The 18,046-nt window shown below is 41.6% G+C and overlaps 1 protein-coding gene across 2 annotated transcripts; it reads right to left on the bottom strand.

Annotated features, from left to right (window-relative positions):
- Nucleotides 1-8,746: 8,746 nt before the first annotated feature.
- On the bottom strand, nt 8,747-13,291 carry PPP1R3C (protein phosphatase 1 regulatory subunit 3C). Of its 2 annotated transcripts, XM_023531448.1 has the most exons (3): nt 13,146-13,243; nt 12,942-13,049; nt 8,747-11,196 (listed from the first exon to the last, which is right to left on the bottom strand). In XM_023531448.1, the coding sequence occupies exon 3, from the start codon at nt 11,193-11,195 to the stop codon at nt 10,257-10,259; it is 939 nt and encodes a 312-aa protein (XP_023387216.1). In that variant the 5' UTR covers nt 11,196; nt 12,942-13,049; nt 13,146-13,243; the 3' UTR covers nt 8,747-10,256. The 2 variants fall into 2 exon arrangements, with proteins under 2 accessions (XP_023387216.1, XP_011359880.1); XM_011361578.2 differs by lacking the exon at nt 12,942-13,049 and having other exon boundaries at nt 13,146-13,291.
- Nucleotides 13,292-18,046: the final 4,755 nt, after the last annotated feature.

Genomic DNA, 18,046 nt, shown 5'->3' with positions numbered 1-18,046 from the left:
TAGGAGAGACCCTGCTCCATTGCCCTCCTTTCTTGCAGGCTCCCTTCTCTCACCAATGTCTTTTATTCTCCTGGGACACAAATAGACACAGCACAGACAGCAGGACTGCTGCCCATGCAGATGTCCAACCAGAAAATGTGATACTAGTGGTTCCCAAGCACACTTCCAGCTCTCTCTTGGCGTGGAGGAGGGGAAAGCACCCCTTTCCCTGCCCCAGGGAGAGAACCGCTCTCACAGGAGCTCTGCTCCTCCCCCGAGCTGACTCTAAGGATGCTTCCCCCTTCTCCCCCATTCCTTGCTTCAGTTTAGCCTTCTCCTCACAGACCTGGGATGGGGGCAGGACTGATGGTATCAGAGCCAGTTCTGCTTCTTCGATTATTCATAATTGGTTTGGAGCTCTCTTTAGAGACATGGAGTGCTTAGTGCCTTTCTTGTCACCTTCGAGCCTTGGCAGCCATTCCAAGACAACAGAAAAGGTCTCACTCAACATCCCATCATAAAAAAAAATTATAATTGTGTAATTGTGAAACATAGGATGAAGGAAAAGAACAGGGTACTAAGAGAGGAAACGTCTTTGCTCTGGAATCAAGCTTCTTGGGTTCAAATTCTGGCTCTGCTCCTTACTAACCTGTGAGCCTTTGGACAGGTTACTTAACCTCTCTGTGCCTCACGTCCTTACATGTAAAATGGTAATGAGAACAGTACCCACTCCATAGGATTATATAAGAAATTGTAAGTAAAACTCTGAACATGATGCATGGCACATTAATAAATGCTCAGTAAATATAAGTTTCATGAGGACATGGATTGAGAGATCCAGGCACTTCGCTCAACAACATTCGATGAAATAAGAAGGAGGAGCACCATCTGGAAATACCTATTTGAGATTAGGTAGTCAGAGAAGACCACTCTGCGGAGGTGACACTTAAGCTTTGACATGAAAGGTAGGGGAACATCAGCCAAAGAGAGAAGGGAAAGCAAAAGGAAAAATGAGATTAGTTACTTGTTGCCTCTTTATGGCAAAATTTCTCTCAAGTCCAATTTGGGCAGATTGTACTTGTGTTACATTACATAATAGACCTAGAAAAGTTGTCTTTGACTTTTTAATACAATGTTTAAATACAGAGTTATGAGATGCTAATTCCCTCAAGACCACAAGTTGTCATAACTCCCAGGAGCTAAAGTCTTCCAGGTGCCTCTGTCCGCTTTGCATCAACTCTAACAGTGCAGTCAGTAGCTCCATCATTTTCTCTGCTGGCGGGCTGGTCGGGCATCTTCTAGGAGCCATGCGGCTTCTCCCGGACACATTGCATGTCTGCAAAGGACTCAGAGACCAAAGTTCCGCACTTTCTCTAAATGACTATAATTAATAAAACAACAAGTGTTGGCGAGGATGTGGAGAAAAGGGAACCCTCGTTCACTGTTGGTGGACTTTCAAATTGGTGCAGCCCCTATGGAAAACAGTATGGAGGTTCCTCAAAAAATTAAAAATAGAACTACCTTATGACCCAACGATTCTAATTCTGGGTATTTATCTGAAGAAATCCAAAACCGTGATATGAAAATATATATCCTCCCCTATGTTCATTGTGGCATTAGTTACAAGAGCCAAAATATGGAAGCGACCTAAGTGTCCATCAATAGATGACTGGATAGGAAGATGTGGTACATGGACACAATGGAATATTTCTCGGCCATAAAAAGGAATGAAATCTTACATTTGTGATAACATGGATGGACCTAGAGGGTATTATGCTAAGCGAAATAAGTCAGACAGAGGAAGACAAATGCTACTTGATTTCACTTGTATGTGCAACCTAAGGAACGAAATTAACGAGCAAACAAAACAAAAACAGACTCAGATACAGAGAACAAACTGATGGTTGCCAGATTGGAGGGAGTTTGGGGGTCTAGGTGAATAAGGTAAAAGGGTTAAAAGGTACAAATTGATAGTTACAAAATAGTCGTGGGGATGTGAAGTACAGCATAGGGAATATAGTCAGCAAGATTGTAATAACTATGTATCGTGCTAGACTTATTGGTGGAAAGATCACTTTGTAAATTATACAAATGTCTAATCACTATGCTGTAGACCTGAAACTAATTAAAAATAATATTCGATGTCAACTGTAATTGAAAAAAATTTTAAAGTGAAAAAATATTTTCTGAACGTGCTACTACTACTAATTAACCTTAAGTCTTATTTTCACTTATGACAATAGAAAATCTCTAATGCAGGATCTTTGTCATCTTGGATTTATATCAAAAATAAGGTTATCATTTTACCTCAAAAAAAAAAAAAAAAAAGATCTGCACTTTCTCTTAATATCACCTCAGGACAAGAAACCTGTAAAACTCTACAGAGGCTGGCCTTGGTCCACCACCCCCATGACCTTCTCTCTATGCCTTCCTGTAACTGACAGCATAGTGTCCCCACCCCACCTTTTGAGAGACACATTGGAGCAGCTAGAACAAAGAAGCAGGGTGAGGAAGGACATGGGAGCAAAGACAGATGGGAAAGACATGGCTGGGTTTGCCCTGTCACAGAGTACACCAGCTGAGAGTTCTCACCACAGCAGGCATACATGAAAAGAGCAGTGAATAAAGATCAAAAAAAGGATTCTGACAATCAAGGAGCTAAAGGGCTGAGATGTGGAAAAGTAAGTGGAGTTAAAGGCTTCCTAGATTCACAGGGCCCAGAGCAGGAATGCAAATGGAGGCCCCAGCCCAGTCAGTTTCCTTCTCTTTCTGCCCAAACTTCATCCTGCTCCACTGGGGACCTCACTCTTATGAAGTAAATACTCCAGCCCATGTCTAGTCCAAGTGCAGTCCATGTGAACTCTTTTACCCCATCTTCCAAGGGTGCAGCCACTGGTGGTGTTGTCCACCTTCAGGAGGACACACTCAGAACAGAGGCGGGCATCGCCTTGGAGGTGGGCTCAGTTGAGGAAGCAGATCTAGGTGCAGGGGTATCATGAGCACAGTTTAGGGAGGAGGAGTGCATGGGTTCCAGGTGGGCACATCCCATAGGCCTCATGGAATTCTCACTCTTTAGGGAAGGATTCAGCTAGAGGAGAGTCTGAGAAGGACCCTCTAAGGTGCAGGGGCCGAGAGCAGAGGGGTTGAGGATGGTGTTGTACACTTATTAACCCCAAAATGTAGAAAGGGACAAGCGGATAGGAGTTAGAAGTAAGAATATTCCTTAGAGAAACCACTTCACCATTCCCTACAATTATATGTCCAGCTCTAAACTCATCTTTATCACCAATTAATCATAGAATAATTGTGGATGCTACACTGTCACCTCTAACTCAGTATAATATAAAAAATATATAGTCTTTCTCGCAAACTTGACAAACTTCCCCACTTCAGTGTGGTACCATCGTTGTCCCATGTCCCAAGCTAAAACAATGCTGCCATCTTCTACTCTGCCCTCTCTACCCTCCCCAATACCCAGTTTATCTCTGAGTCCCCTTAGCTAATACGTGTGTGTGTGTGTGTGTGTGTGTGCGCGTGCTGTGTGTATAAAAATAAAACCTATTTCTGATGAGAGGTCAGACTGTGAAAATTGGAAAAAAATTAAAAAGCATTTCATAGCTGTCTCCACCTTCAGTAAATAAAATAATCTACCTTCCTATCATATCTTAAATCACAGAAGTCATTCACCAGCAGCAGCCTCATAAACATATGACAGCTCAAATGGCATTCCAAGTATACACCTGCATTATAAAGCTCTAAGACCCAAAAACAAGTTTATGACAATGACCAGTTGTCATAAAAATAGTTTAAGTGTGTACATGGAATATTTGTTATTTGCTACAAGGAGTTTGCGTAGGGGGTTTGTTTTTATTTTTTAAAGTTGTCAGCCAGGACCTTGGTAGCAACAATAAAGATTCTGGCTGAAGCGTAGGTCTGATTATAGACTATTGACTAGGGTACATCCAAAGATTAATTCTGAAGGTTGCATATCTAACAGTGTACATAACTGGACATTTGTGTTTTTGCGTGTCTGGTTACAGTCGTGTTTAATTACTTTGAATTGGTTAGCATTATAAATGGCTGGGACAAAATATCTTCTTGAGGGAGTAGGTGTGTGTGACTCACCAGCTCCTCTGACTCAGTGGACTCATACTGTCATGAGCTGTTAATACCTAGATCCATTATCAGAGCATGAGTAGGACAAAGGGGCTTTGAGAAGCTGTACCGGCAAACATCCAGGCACCCCCACTGGCTATTGTTATGGCTGTATCTTTTTGTGATATATAGATAGCATCTATATTTTTTGTTGCTGTAATGGCAAGTTTCTGGCATAGGTGTGACCTGATTATTATTTTCCAAGAATGCTGAAACTAGATGATGATATAATGCAGTTGGAACTGATCCCAAGATGGAAGGGTGCCTCTCTTTACCTAAGTTAGATGCACTTTCGGTGTAGATAAATAAGGGCCGGGAGACTGGGCCGGGAATCAGAAAGGCAGGGTTGTGTAGGTGCCCTGCCTTTGTGGGTGGTGGTACCAGCAAGAGGCTTTCCACTCCGCGGGTGCCATTTAGAATGTGAAGGGAAGGTGGTTACCATGTAAAATAGGATCTCCCTTTCTCTCACCTAGAACCCCAGATGTAAGCACCAACAACGTAGAGAATCGCTAGTCCGTAACAGAAACACCTAAGGAATTGGCTTTAATTTTCATTTTTGCACTAGCAATGAGAACATAAAGGAAACTTCTACTCAGCTTGACACAACCGAAGAAGGTTGGAGAAACACACAAAAATGGTCCAGAGTCATGAATACAAACTACGTCATAAAGGCTGGCAGAACAATGCTTTCAAAACCCAGATGTTCCAAAACAATTTATTATTCTTAATGATTATATAGGGGAGAGATCACACCTACCCCCCCCCCAAAAAATTGAAAAGGAAATAATTTCATATAGGACGCAAATGGGAAAGTTTTTACTATGCTTATAGGTAATAATAAAACCTGTTTAAATTTTTTGTTGTAAATACATGTATATATATATAATATGTATATACAAATTTTCATGCATATATACAAGAAAATTTTGCTTAAGAAAATGTTAGCAATATTTTTGAATCCTTCTTTGTATCCCTCCCCAATTCCCTTTGTCTTTCTCCACTAGAAGTAATCACTATGCAAAATTCTACTTATTATTCTCTTGCTTTCCCTTATTAGATGCAGACATAGATAGATTTGTTTTGAACCTTACATAAATGAGTCATACTGTATTTTCTGCTTCCTGCTTTTTACGCTCAATTTTATGTTTGTGAGATTCATTTGTGTTGGGTAGGATTAGCTGCCATTCACTTTCACTTATGTTCTGTATTCCATTGAAACATAGAGATTTAAGAATTCGAAAGTCAATATTCTGGCGAGGGGTTATGCAGAAAACTGAACCTGATTCTCATCTCATTTCTCACTCAAGATATTTGCAAATTGTGAAGTTCCAGTATCCCCTCCTCCATATGACTTTGCTTTTCAGAAGTCGGATCTCTCCTAGCCCCTGGTTGGGAGGAGGCAAAGGAAGGTGAGGATCTTGACTTGTCTGAGCCAATCATAAAGTCTCATCCTCCTTCCAGGTATTGAGTCGTACACAGGCATGTGCCTTAATTCTGATCAGTAAAACATGGCAAAGGTGGAGGAGTCTTTGGTGAATGGTGGGACGAACTCTTGGGAAAAGGTTATTCACCCTTCAAAAGTGACACAAGAAAGAGGTGGGCTTTTTCTTCTACTGGGTGGTGTTGAGTCTGCACATGATGCCTAGAAACTGTGGCAGCCATCTTGTAATTAGGAAGCGAATTAGCAAAGGTACAGTCAAAAGTAATAAGGATTGGAGGGGGAAAAAAAAAGGAAATAACCTGAGTTTAAAACTACTGAATTTACCAACTTTGAAAACACCTTACCTTGGGACTCATATTGTGAGATCATAAATTTTCTTTATTACTTAAGCTCATTGAGTCAGAGAATTATGTCACTTGCAACCAAAGACAACCTCATTAACATACCTTTATATACAAAAGATCAAAGAAGAGAAAAGGAGAGACTTGGTTGGTAAAACTAAAAAGTCTATGTTCAGGTCGTTAGCAAAAGATGACATGGGCAGGGTTAGGGGTGTCTGGAAAAAGAGTCAGGGAGCCAGGCTGTACCATTTCTGTAATCTTGAGTGAGTTTAAATCACTCTGGGCTTCTCTCTTATCATCTGAAAAAGAGAAGTGGGTGGAGAAATCCTCTGAACCATATATAACTCCCTTTCTGAAATGGAGCAGTTGAAGACACTTCACACAGCTTCAAGCAGAGCAGAAGTCCACAACTTTTATGCATATTGAAAACAACTGGGAAGCTCTCAAAAACTTCCAGTGCCTGTGCCACAACTCAAACCAATTAAATCAGAATTTGGGGAACTTTTAGGGGGCAGGGAGGCAGGCATCGGTAGTTTTTAAAGCTCTCCAGATGGTTTCAATATGCAGCCCGTGTTCAGGACCACTGGCCTAAAGGGATCCTCTAAACCAGTGGCGCCCAACCTTTTTGGCATGAGGAACCAGTGCTCCTATGAGAATCTAATGCCTGATGATCTGAGGTAGATCTGAGGCGGTGATGCTAGTGCTGGGGAGCAGCTGCAAACACAGATGAAGCTTCACTAGCTCACCTGCTGCTCACCTCCTGCTGTGTGGCCCGGTTCCTAATCAGACACTGACCGGTACAAGTTTGCAGCCCAGGGATTGGGGACCGCTGCTCTAAACCCAGAGGTGGGTGTTCACTCTTTGGCAGAAAGAGGGAAGGGTCAGGAGGCAAAGAGTCAGCAAGACTGCACATAAGAGACTGCTCTGTGTTCAGGGTCCCTGCCCACTAACAAGAGGCTTTCTTTGTTCAGGCCACAACTCCCAGTCGTTGTTAAAAAACTGTTCAGGCCACAACTCCCAGTAGTTGCTAAAAAACTGTGCACCACCTGGCGATGAAAGCTGAAGTAGACACTCTCTCTTTGTGGACTGAAGGACCACCCAAACTTAAACAAAACTTTTGGACTCACATCGATGAAGATACACACTTCACTAACCACACTAGGGATTTTCAGACTTTCAATTTGGGAATAAACTGAAAGGAGAGCCGTAAATTTGGAAAATAACAGAGTTCTTCCTTTAACTAAATTAGACCTTACTTTTTTGGAACAAGCTATCATGCACCCCAAATTCAAGCCATTCTCTCATGTTCAATTTTAAAAGCCCTGTTGCTTCTCTATTATGTGAGGTATCAGGATGTGAAATATGGATGATTCCATTCCATAGGAAACATTCAGGAACACCCTGCTCTTTGACCAGAGTCTCCTTCAGTCATTCACATGCAGCCTGGGTACAAGCCAGCACTAGGTCAAGCTGACACAGGCAATCAGCAAGAGCTGACCGGCATCATGCCTGCCTGGAAAGCATTCCCTATTTAAGGGGGCATGCACCTGAAACTAATACTTCATATGTCAACTGTAATTGAAAAAAATTTTTAATATTTTTTAAAAGAAAGAGGATAACTACAAACAAGGGTCACTAGGGAAGAAGTATGAAGCAGAAGAACACTAGACAAAAAGTCACTGTCCAGCCCAGAATTCATTTTCCAGCCTGATTCAACCTGGCATGGGACCTTGAACAAGTCACTTCCCCTCTCTTTTATAAAGTTAGGCATTGGAGTCACATGGTCTTCAGAGTCCCTGTTGGATCCAAGTTTATCGTTCTCCATTTTGTGGGAAGAGGGTGTTTTTCACACAAACATCAGCATGAATAGAAAGCCAGAGGAAACAAGAGTAACGAACTCCAACAGCTACAGAGGTCACGCAGATAGTCTAAAAGAATGATGCAATGAGTGGGAACTGTGACAACACAAGGCAGGACACTCCGTGAAGGGATGCATGCCTCATCTAAAGGGGCAACTGCTACTCAACTCCAGGTAGATATTACCATGAAGAAAGATCTTGCAATTTTTCTCGAAAAATAAAGTCTGCTGATCGTTTAATCTTGGCAATATATTCTGTTTAAAAAAGGGGAAAAGGAACAAAAAATCCCTGTGTCAAACAAAACACATCTGCAGCCAGATATAGCCTGCAGGCCTGCAGTTTACGACTTCTGATGAAGAGGATGTTATACGATGACTTACTCTTCATAACTGGGCTTTTCTGGTAGATCAGTCACTTATTTCCCCTTAAGATTCAGAAGCTCTTTCTGAAATTTAGGTAAGAACTGAAACTACAGCTTAGGTTCAAAGACCTGCTGCCTCTCACCCCAAGGAACTGAGCCTCTCCCTTTGGTCTGGGGCTGATGCCCACCGGCCCCTCCCTCTGCCCTCTGTGCAGCTCCAAGCTTTGCCTCTTTAGTAAGGTGCTGGTGCTCAAGAGGTAGAAGCCATTCCAGCTCTTCCCACACCATTTCTACCCCTATTTTAAAGCTAAGTGCCCCCCTCTCCCCGCAATAACCTTGACCCAGTTGAGTATGTGTGATGAGCAGTCAGCACAGATGGGGACAGTCTGGGGGCCAGTCGCGGCAGCTCAAGTCACTGCTCCTGAACCCCAGCCCCAGTGATCACCATAGTAGGAAGTCACCCACAAGATTGTGACCATGTAAATGCCCTCAGGTGAGTCTAATTCCAGATCCAAACTAGCCTCGCTCAGTTGTCCTTAAACGAAATGGGAGAATGTCAGTTCATGGTTTCTTATTTAACTATGGCTTTAACAAAGAAAACACACTTAGATCTCATATCAAACACTTTTATTCTTACAGTGAGACATTCACTACAGATAGCTATAGGAGAGTGAAATATTGAGAGTAGAAAAATGTGGGTGCTAGCCAAACTTCAAATACTGTCACAGTAGAGTTATTCCAATAGTACTTTTCCGGCCTGGCAGATCACACATGTTAAAATTAACTGCATTCTCTGAACATCTCTCAATGGACATGCACGTGATAGAGGCAAATACTCCTGTCCTTGAGATCTTACAGAATGAATTTATGCATACCTCAAAACAAATATATTACAACACATTCAAAACAATTCACAGTCATTCTAAAAAATGTATATTTTGACGTCAAAGAAATTGGTAGAAAGACTTAAAACAACAAGATAAATAGAGGCAAGAAATAGATTGCTACTTTTATGTGCAAGGTACTGGATTCTTGAATTGAGAATCAGTGTCAGTCCTCACTTCCAACATCACATCGAAAAAGTGTCGTGAAAAAAATAAGTCGCCTTCAATATGAAGGATGCGAGTTGTGTATACTGACAACACTCTCTAAGATACAGTAGTACTGCAAGAGGAATGCCAGCATACAGGGTGGGCCTTCTCATGAGGCCACTCATGAGTTATCAGACGACCCTTCAAATATTTGGGTTAAGCAACTACAATAGTCTGGTTTAATCAAGGCACTTGCAAAGAGCTATCTTTGACATGACTTAGAGTCCCTACAAGTTGTTAGCCATTGATGATGGCATGGCTTTTTGGTTAAGCGGCATTCTCTGGGAACCCAAGCATGATGTTTTGTTCGCAAAGCATTACAACTGCAAAGCCAGATTTGCTTAAACTTTCCCCAAATCACGGTTTTTGATAAATCATGTTTGAACAGAAAGGCTTCACTTAAAATTTTGATTCTCCAGAGTTATAACTCACCTTTCTCCAGGATCACCCAACACCCCTAAAGTTTGTTTGGTTTTTCTCCAGAGGAATATATAGGTCTTTTTCTCCCCTCTACATATTATTTCCCCAGGAGAGAACTGTAAAGCCAACTTAAAAACACAAAATAACCTTACATTTTCTCACCGACAGTTAAGTATCAGACCTCTCGCTCCTACTCTGACTCAAGCTACAGAGCTTTGTGAACACTTTTCAGACATTCCTCATACCATTGATACAGCTTTCCATCACCATCAACTGTCCCTCCTCGACCTTTCTTTGCCCACCATGAAAGCTAGTCAATTGAGAGGGAAGGAGAAATGGCATTTAAGAAGTATTATTACTTTTATAAAAATGAACTTCCAGGCTGTTACTTAATCCTCCACAGCAAAGTTGGGCAGCATCATTGATATAGGTCCCAACACTAAATTCTCAAGTGGCTACTTTTTTTTCTTTTTTGTAGCCAGGTCCCAAAAGCTCAAACCTAAACCTACTGAAGGAAAGTAGCTAAGACTTCCTAATATTGAGCAATATAGACCTGGGGGATTACATGGGGAATATGACAGGTCAAGACCAGTCACTAGGTTGCTTAATTCATCGATAGGAGGCCAAGTTCTCCATTCTTCCCCAACTCTGCCATTCTGGGAAGAGCCCACTGGCCAGCCTTGGACTGCCAAAGATTGTTGACTCTAACTCAGCCTTGGGGGACCCCCGGTGGAATGCACAGTCCTGGGGTGCCATCTGTGTCTGTACTCCATCAGGTTTCCATTGCACATGGACAATTCTATAATTCTGACCATCGTTGTTGTCCCAGAAGACCTGCCCATTAGCATGGTAAGAAATGCAGAACTCAATTTTTTCCTCAGTTGGAATAACAGAGGGTAAGTCAATGGCAAATGAGAAGGTATCACTATCTGAGCCACCATACACATTTTTCATGTAGACACAGTCCACATTGGTGTAGCTTTTCCAGGTATCAAAAGTAATACGGACCTGAACCTTCTTCTCAAAGCTCACGTTTTTCACTTTCACAGTCCCAGTCACTGTTCGCTCTTGCAGAGAGCAGTTCTCCAGACACACAAAGTTCTTCTGAAAGTGGTTCCGAAAACTTAAGTAATCACTTGAAGGCTGAGGGAAATCTAAAATCAAGTTTTTCTCCTCATGGAGTTTTAAGCCAGAGGACAGATCATTAAGGTCCAAGAGATCAAACTGCAGATCCCACGCTGGTTCTTCTGGGACGTCAGAGAAGACATGGATGGCGGTGAGAGAGAGACCCTTGGAGTCAGCAAACACGACTCGTTTCTTGCCTTGGTTGTGTGAATGCTTCCAGTCGTTCTGTGATTTGGCTTCCTGTTTTATATGGAGACAAGGTTTCAGAGGCTTTAATTTGTTGACAAAATTTCTCCGTTGAAAGTCATCGTAAGGGCCCAGGAAACTCTTCAGAGGTGGCGAATGAGCCAAGCAGAGCCTCATGGCGACATCCACTGGCATGACTGAACTTGTCAAAGGCCGTGGATCTAAAACCTGGATCATTCTGGAATGTAAGAACAGGAGGGGTTGTTATCACCTGCATCTGGAATGCTCTTCCCCTGGTCCCAAGTATATACATACTGTTTTTGTATTGGCTAAATTATAGTTGGCACAGTATCAGGGAGGTGCTATCAAATGCAGTAAAGAAAACAGTATTAGATGATCAGATATGTTTGGTTCTACTCTTTAATAGTCACAAAGCCATGGGTTAACTGCTTAACTGCTTAAAACAGCTAGGAGTCTCAGTTTCTTCATCTGAGAAATAAAAGGGTTGGATCAGATCATCTTTAATATAGCTTTAAAAACCACTGGTTCTGTTTTGGACCAGTGCTTCTCAAACCTGTCTGGTCACAATAACTTAGGGAGTTGGTTTTCTTTCTCTTTCAAGCAGATTCCTGGGACTTAGAGCCACTGAGGCAAAACTTCTGGGGGTGGGGACAAAGAGGTACATATATTCTTAAAGCTTCCCAGGTGATGGTAATGACCAGATAGGTTCTGGAAGCACAGTTCCAGACCTGGTGCTCCTTCTGGCTACTTCGCTGGTTTTGCTGGTGAACTGATTACACGTCTCTGAAAAGGTAACCCACTTGAAAAAAATAGCAATAAAAATTTTCATGAAACAATTTTGAGAGAAGGCTGGAAAGAGTGAAGTCTGGGGTTCTCTCTGCACTTTGACTATCATGCTCTTCCTCATTTTTCACACATAACCAACCGAAATGCAATGCATGCACTTAAAGAAAAACTTTGCATAGCATGTTTCCTATGGAAAGACATCCATGACAAGTCCACATTTAAGTGGAAAAGTTGATTACCTGAAAATTATATATATGAACTTAGAAATATCGAAAAACTTAACAGGAAATAAACCGAAAAGTTAATTATCTCTGAGTGCCAGAATTATAGGTGATCTATTTTTATCTTTGTACTTTTTTGGTATTTTCTAATGTTTTGGCAATGAATATTTATAACTAGAAAGAATAAAACTATTTTAAAATTTAAACATAACTATGCTCAGTAATATTAAATTAAGACGTGTCCATCAAGGTTTTTTTCCTAGCCCTTAGCCCCCAGTACATATTGCCAAGCTTATGGGCTAATTTTCCCTCTCTTCGCCTTATAGATAAGTCCTGTGTGTATACAGTACATGACATTTCTTAGTAACTCTTCACAGCAGCTCTAAGCACATAGGCAAATGGTCCTTATCACAGAATGAATATAAAAGAACATTCACAGAATTTACTTTATTATTCCTGGGATTTTTCTGGAATACATAAAAACTTAGAACAAAATAAATAAAAGCTAAAGCTATATTTCTGGGTCTAATAATAGTTAACATGCAGGATTTTTAGATAAGTCTTCTGCTGTTACTTCTGAGGAAGCTATTTGAAGTAATTTTGTAGGTCTGTTTTGTTTTGTTTTTTACTTTTTGCACTTATAGACGGGTTTAGAATTTAGCAATTCTTCTGGAATTTTAAGTCCTAGCCAACAGTTCAAAAATCATCTTTTGCTCCAACTCTGAGACTGAGTTTGCAAACCGTGATAAGAAGAGTGGAGGAGGAGGAATCATCATCCTGTAGTTTTCCCCCCATTTTAAACTACCCAACCTGCAATGTCAAAGTGCTGTTCCCACAAGCTAAGAATCCTTGGGACATCAGTGAGGCACCAAGAGATTACAGTCGCAATTCATAATAGAATAAGAACTAAAGCTGAATCTCCTTAAAATAGTTTCTGATGTAAGGTGCAGATTACCAAAATCAGCTCCGCCTAAGAAGCACAAAGCAAATCTCCACACCTCCGAGGCCTCCCGGATGCCAGATTCAACTCGGCAGTCAGTCAACCTGCCCTCCCGTGGAGTCTCTATTTGAAGAGAGGACCGAAGGGAAACGCAGCCCACCTTCCCCTCGGCTGCGCGCACCCCTCTTGTCCCGGGCCGAGAGTCTGCAGTGAACCTACCTGGTGCAGCTCATTAGGCAGAGCCGGGGCAGCAGGCGGAGAGAGCCGACGCTCGCTGCCTGCGCAAGTTCGCACGCCGCTCCCAGCTGTCCCCGCTGGGCAGTAGCTCGGGCAGATTGCGGGTGCGGCTCGGGAAAGGCCCCTTATCTGTCCGGACCACGTGACCCAATCCCTCGGACCAACCAGAGCCCAGCTGGGGCGCGAGCCCTCGCCGGGAGTACGTGACCGCCGTGGTTCCAGACTTCAGGGCTTGGGGTGGGGTTCTCCGGAACACCCCCGCCCGCGGCACTGAGCAAGCCCGGGGCGAGGAGGCGTGGAGGCAGCGCCATACCGCACGTAGCGGGTGCTGGCCTGGGAAGAAAGCCGCAGACCTTACCCAGGCAGGGCGCCAGCTCTGTCCGCTGCCGAGAAGGAGATGCTTTTTGCATCTTGAGGAGTCTGTGCACAGTTAAATCTGAACACAGAAAGCTGCGGCTCGTTCCAAATGTATATATTTTTTTTAAATGTTTATATTGTTCATTGCTTGGTCCATCCGCGCATTTTCTCCCCCACCTTAGTCTGAGCTAGCTGCATATTTTTGGGTTGGGTGAATTCACAAATGCACCAAACAGTAGACGAAGGCTGCCAGGAATTAACCATTCCCTAACAAATATTAATAAAGCATGCTAGCCCGATAAAATAGTGATGTGGCATTTAATTAAAAGGCACTTTGTATTTCGACCTATTCTTCAGTTTTTCTCCCCAGAAGAGAAAAACTAAAGCCAAAAATGAAATGGCCTTTTTCGCTCACGTGGTGGGTCAGCCACAGAGCCTGTGGTCAACCCAAATCCCTCGACTCGGTTCTGACGTCCTTGGGCAGTGATGTGGAAACCAAAATGTTAAAATATCACACTGTAAGTTTCGTGACTCTCCGAGCCAATTACTTTCACTGAGGTTGCGTTATTTTGCTTAGTTTGGGGAGTTTTTAGACCATCAGTTACAACCATACAATTAAATTTCTAAGTCGAGTATGAATTATTTTTATAAAACTCACATCCTAGTCCTGGTCTATTAACTTAGATATCCAGGAGTCAATTAAAATATACAATATTCCCTGTGTCTTTTAAGTAACTGTCAAACAGTGAAATTGTAAAGTAGAGTGATTAGAACGAAGAAATTCACGCTGAAAATCACTGGGGAAGATACTTAATGCTTGGGCTTGAGTTTTGAAATGAAAAATCCAACTATCGTAGATTCACTAGCCCCTCAACCCAACCAAAACTAGCTGAAAGGACATAGTCTTTGAGTTTGACACTTACTAGCTATTTACCCATCAACAATTAGAATGATAGAGGTGGAAGGTGCTTTAGGTATCATTGGCTTCAAAGTAGTTATGTCACAAGTGAGGAATCTAAAACTCAAAGAAGCTGTGCTGCTTGCCAGAGATTGGTTAGGTCAGAGCCACATTTAGAACATTGGGTAGAGTTTTCTCCTCCACTTATGATCACATCTTGAGCATAAAAAGTGGATATTACCAATTAAAGTTACGGAAACATAAAATATTAAGAATGTATTGTGATCCCATTTTGGGGGAAAGATGTGCATGCGTAGAAAATAGAATATACTCTACCAAATGTTGACAGTGCTTATTTTTGGATGGTGAGCTTATGAGTAATTAAAAAATTATTTGTCATTTTGCTTCTCTGTTTTTTTAATTCTTCTACAATGAGCATGGATTTCTGTAATTAAGAACTCACTTTTAAAGGACTTTAAAACTTTCAGATTGAACTAACGTGGATAGCCTACCTACTAGGTGACAAGAACTGTGTTGGCACCACGTATTCATGTTATTTACTTGAGTATGCTCTTGTTTCCACTCATACTGTTTCCTCTCCTGCCCCCTGGTGCTGATGCCATAAAATCCACTTTTTCTGAACTCCTTAAAAGAGAAGATCAGCAAAACAGGGTTCTCTCTTAAGGAGTCAACACTCAATAAACCTTTAACTGGGTGATCCAGTCCCTCACTTCTTTTTCCCTCCCAGCTTTATTGAGATCTCATTGACATATAACACTGTGTAAGTTTAAGGTGTATAACGCGTTGATTTGATACACTTATGTACTGTAAAGTGACTACCACCAGAGCATTAACTAACACCTCCATCATGTTACATGATTTCCATTTCTTTTTGTCATGAGAACATTTAAGATCTACTCTCTTAGTAACTTTTGAGATATAATACATTATTAAACATGTTGTATGTTAGAACCCCAGAAAGCATGACCTTTCCCCATTGCCCTTACCCACTACCCCCAGCCACTGGTAACTACTATTTTATTCCCTGTCTCCATGAGTTTGGCCATTGTAGATTCTGCATATAAGAGATATCGCACAGAATCTGTCTTTCTCCATCTGATTTATTTCACTTAGCACAATCAGACCCCTCATTTGTTTCCTTCCCGTCTTTTACTGCCCTTCCTTATGGGATGAGAGGAATTGGGATGAATCGGTGTTTTTAGTTGGGAGTTGCACCAATGAAGACGTGGATTAGGAATTGTGGGGAGTTTTAGTATTATCTGCAGGTTTTCCCTCACTGTAGTTGGCAATCTCCAAACATTGCTTTGTCCTACCCATCTTAACAATAAATCTACTGGTGAGGGCTTATTGATCTGTGCAGAGTTTCCAGCCATGCCGGGGGTTACGAGGACTCAAAAGTCACAGCGCTTTGACCTTACAGATGTGTTACAATCTTTATTATTTTTTTTTTTAAAGTTTATCTTCATGAAATACCCAGGGAACATTTTAAGGAGCTGCTAAGAAGGGGACTGGTGACTGCATGGCTTACACAAGTAGATCTCTCACAACATGCATCCGACACGGGACCAGAGGTATGACCTTGTGGGAAAAAACACCCTGTAGGAGTCCAAGGTTGCCAATTCATTTTCTGTAACAGGACAAACCTAATAACTGACCTTCAATCCCCACAGCATGGAGTCGGTGAGGTTGAAAACTGCTCATTTTAATTAAAAGGACTGGGATTTCTGTTTTCGAGAGCAGAGAGGAGTCGATTCACATGTGAATAGTAAGCTCTTACACTAATTCCTTCTTCTTTACCCACGTTGGATGGGAACACAAATATTAGGTGAAGGAGTATAATTTGAAAACACACACACAGTGCTTACTTTGGATCAGGCACTGTTTTAAGCACTTTACAAATATTAACTCATGTAATATTTATTAGGTAGAAACCATAATGATTATTCCTACTTTACAGATGAAGAAACTGAGGAGGCCTTGGGAGTTTAAGTGACTTGCACAAGATCACACAGCTAGTAGATGGTAGGACCAGCTTTCAAACCCCTCTAGAGTCCATGGCCCATGTGTGAGTTTCTCAGGAAAAGACAAGCCCACACAGGTACCTGCCAAGACCAAAAGGAAGCTCTGCAGAAACCCAGAGAAATTCAGAAAGGGGAGGGCTCCCCGTGGCATATCTATGGAAGCTTCAAGAAGGAAATGAGACTTAGGAAGGTCAGGAAAATGAAAAGCATTTAAATATGGTGGAGTATCCTCTTTAGGGGATTTAGATGGTAAGAATCCAGCTGTGGGGCTCAATCAATGAGAGAGTAAATGAGACCACAATTGAAATGGCACCAGTCGTCCGCCATTCTTTTCAAGGACATAATCCCAGAAAGCAAGAAAAGAAAATTAAAAGTGTTGCTGAGTAGACCATGTTATTAGCTATTCGGTTTGCTCTGAAGGAATTTTCAAGTGTAATTTTCATCGCCTGAAATTTTTTAGTTTTTACCACATTACCCTACTTTTGAAACATCCTTGTAAGAGAGCAAACTAGGCCCAGATGTGAAGGCACAATTGTTGTTACCAACAGTAAGTGGTTAAAGAAAGTACAAGACACCACCTGAGACTTATGAGGTGTCTCCACTGAGGCGAGGAAGGAGAGGGGCGAGGGAACCAAGGATGATCATGTTGCCTCTCTAATAATCCACTGGAAGGAAGGATGTAGAGGTAAAAAGGCGAGTAACCATACAAAGTTGGCTGAATGGCAAATGGGTTGTGTGAATATTATACACATTTGCTACTTATGGGTCAGGACTTCGGTGACAGGAGAGGCCTCCAGGGGCCAGGACAGCCAAAGAAGATCAGTTAGGTAGGGTAACTGCAAGGAGGACGATTTGAGTCAAGGGGAAGCCTAGCTGGAATCCTAGCTGAGTATTGGAGAGAAAGGACAAAGGAGAGAGAATCTTAAATGTTAAAATTTATTTTTTTAAAATCCCTTGGATTATCTCGAACATTAGAAATCTGAGTGACACAAAATGAATGAACAAAGAATGAAATAATCTAACTGTAGAGGAGAAATCATTCTCAAATGTTGATAATTACATCTCTGAGTTGCTGCAGTTTCTCCATATTCATGGAAGGATTGGGGTGAAGAAAAGTATGTTAAAAAGAACCTATGAAGAAACCTTTAAACCACAACCGAAGGGCTTTTTTAAAGGATTTAATATAAAAATTATGGAAGATGTGAGAAGGAATGGGTTGTGCAGGGGATGGAAAAGGAACTAATCCCAACGTACTAAAGTTCATAGAAAACATCAACATAGGAAAAATCAAAGTGAGGAGTAGGAATATTCTGAAAAAGAATAATGAGGACGTACTAGCCCTATCGGCTTAAAATTTATAGTGTGTTTTTAAAAATTGGTATTGGTGCATGAATAAGGAATCAGATTAGTGAGATTAAAGAATCCATAAGTAGACCTACTTACATATAAAAATTTATTGTATGATACATGTGGGCATGTCTAATAAGGGGAGAGGAAGAATGGATTATTCAATAAATGGGCAGAATGTATACAAGAAATTGTATTTAGTTTATGCCTCTGTGGAGGGGGACTAAAGTGCTTTGACC

The sequence above is a fragment of the Pteropus vampyrus genome, unplaced genomic scaffold, assembly GCF_000151845.1.
Source record: "Pteropus vampyrus isolate Shadow unplaced genomic scaffold, Pvam_2.0 Scaffold68, whole genome shotgun sequence".
Taxonomy (NCBI): Eukaryota; Metazoa; Chordata; class Mammalia; order Chiroptera; family Pteropodidae; genus Pteropus; species Pteropus vampyrus.
Note: the sequence above shows the minus strand (reverse complement) of the source record. Positions and strands in the feature narration are given on the sequence as shown.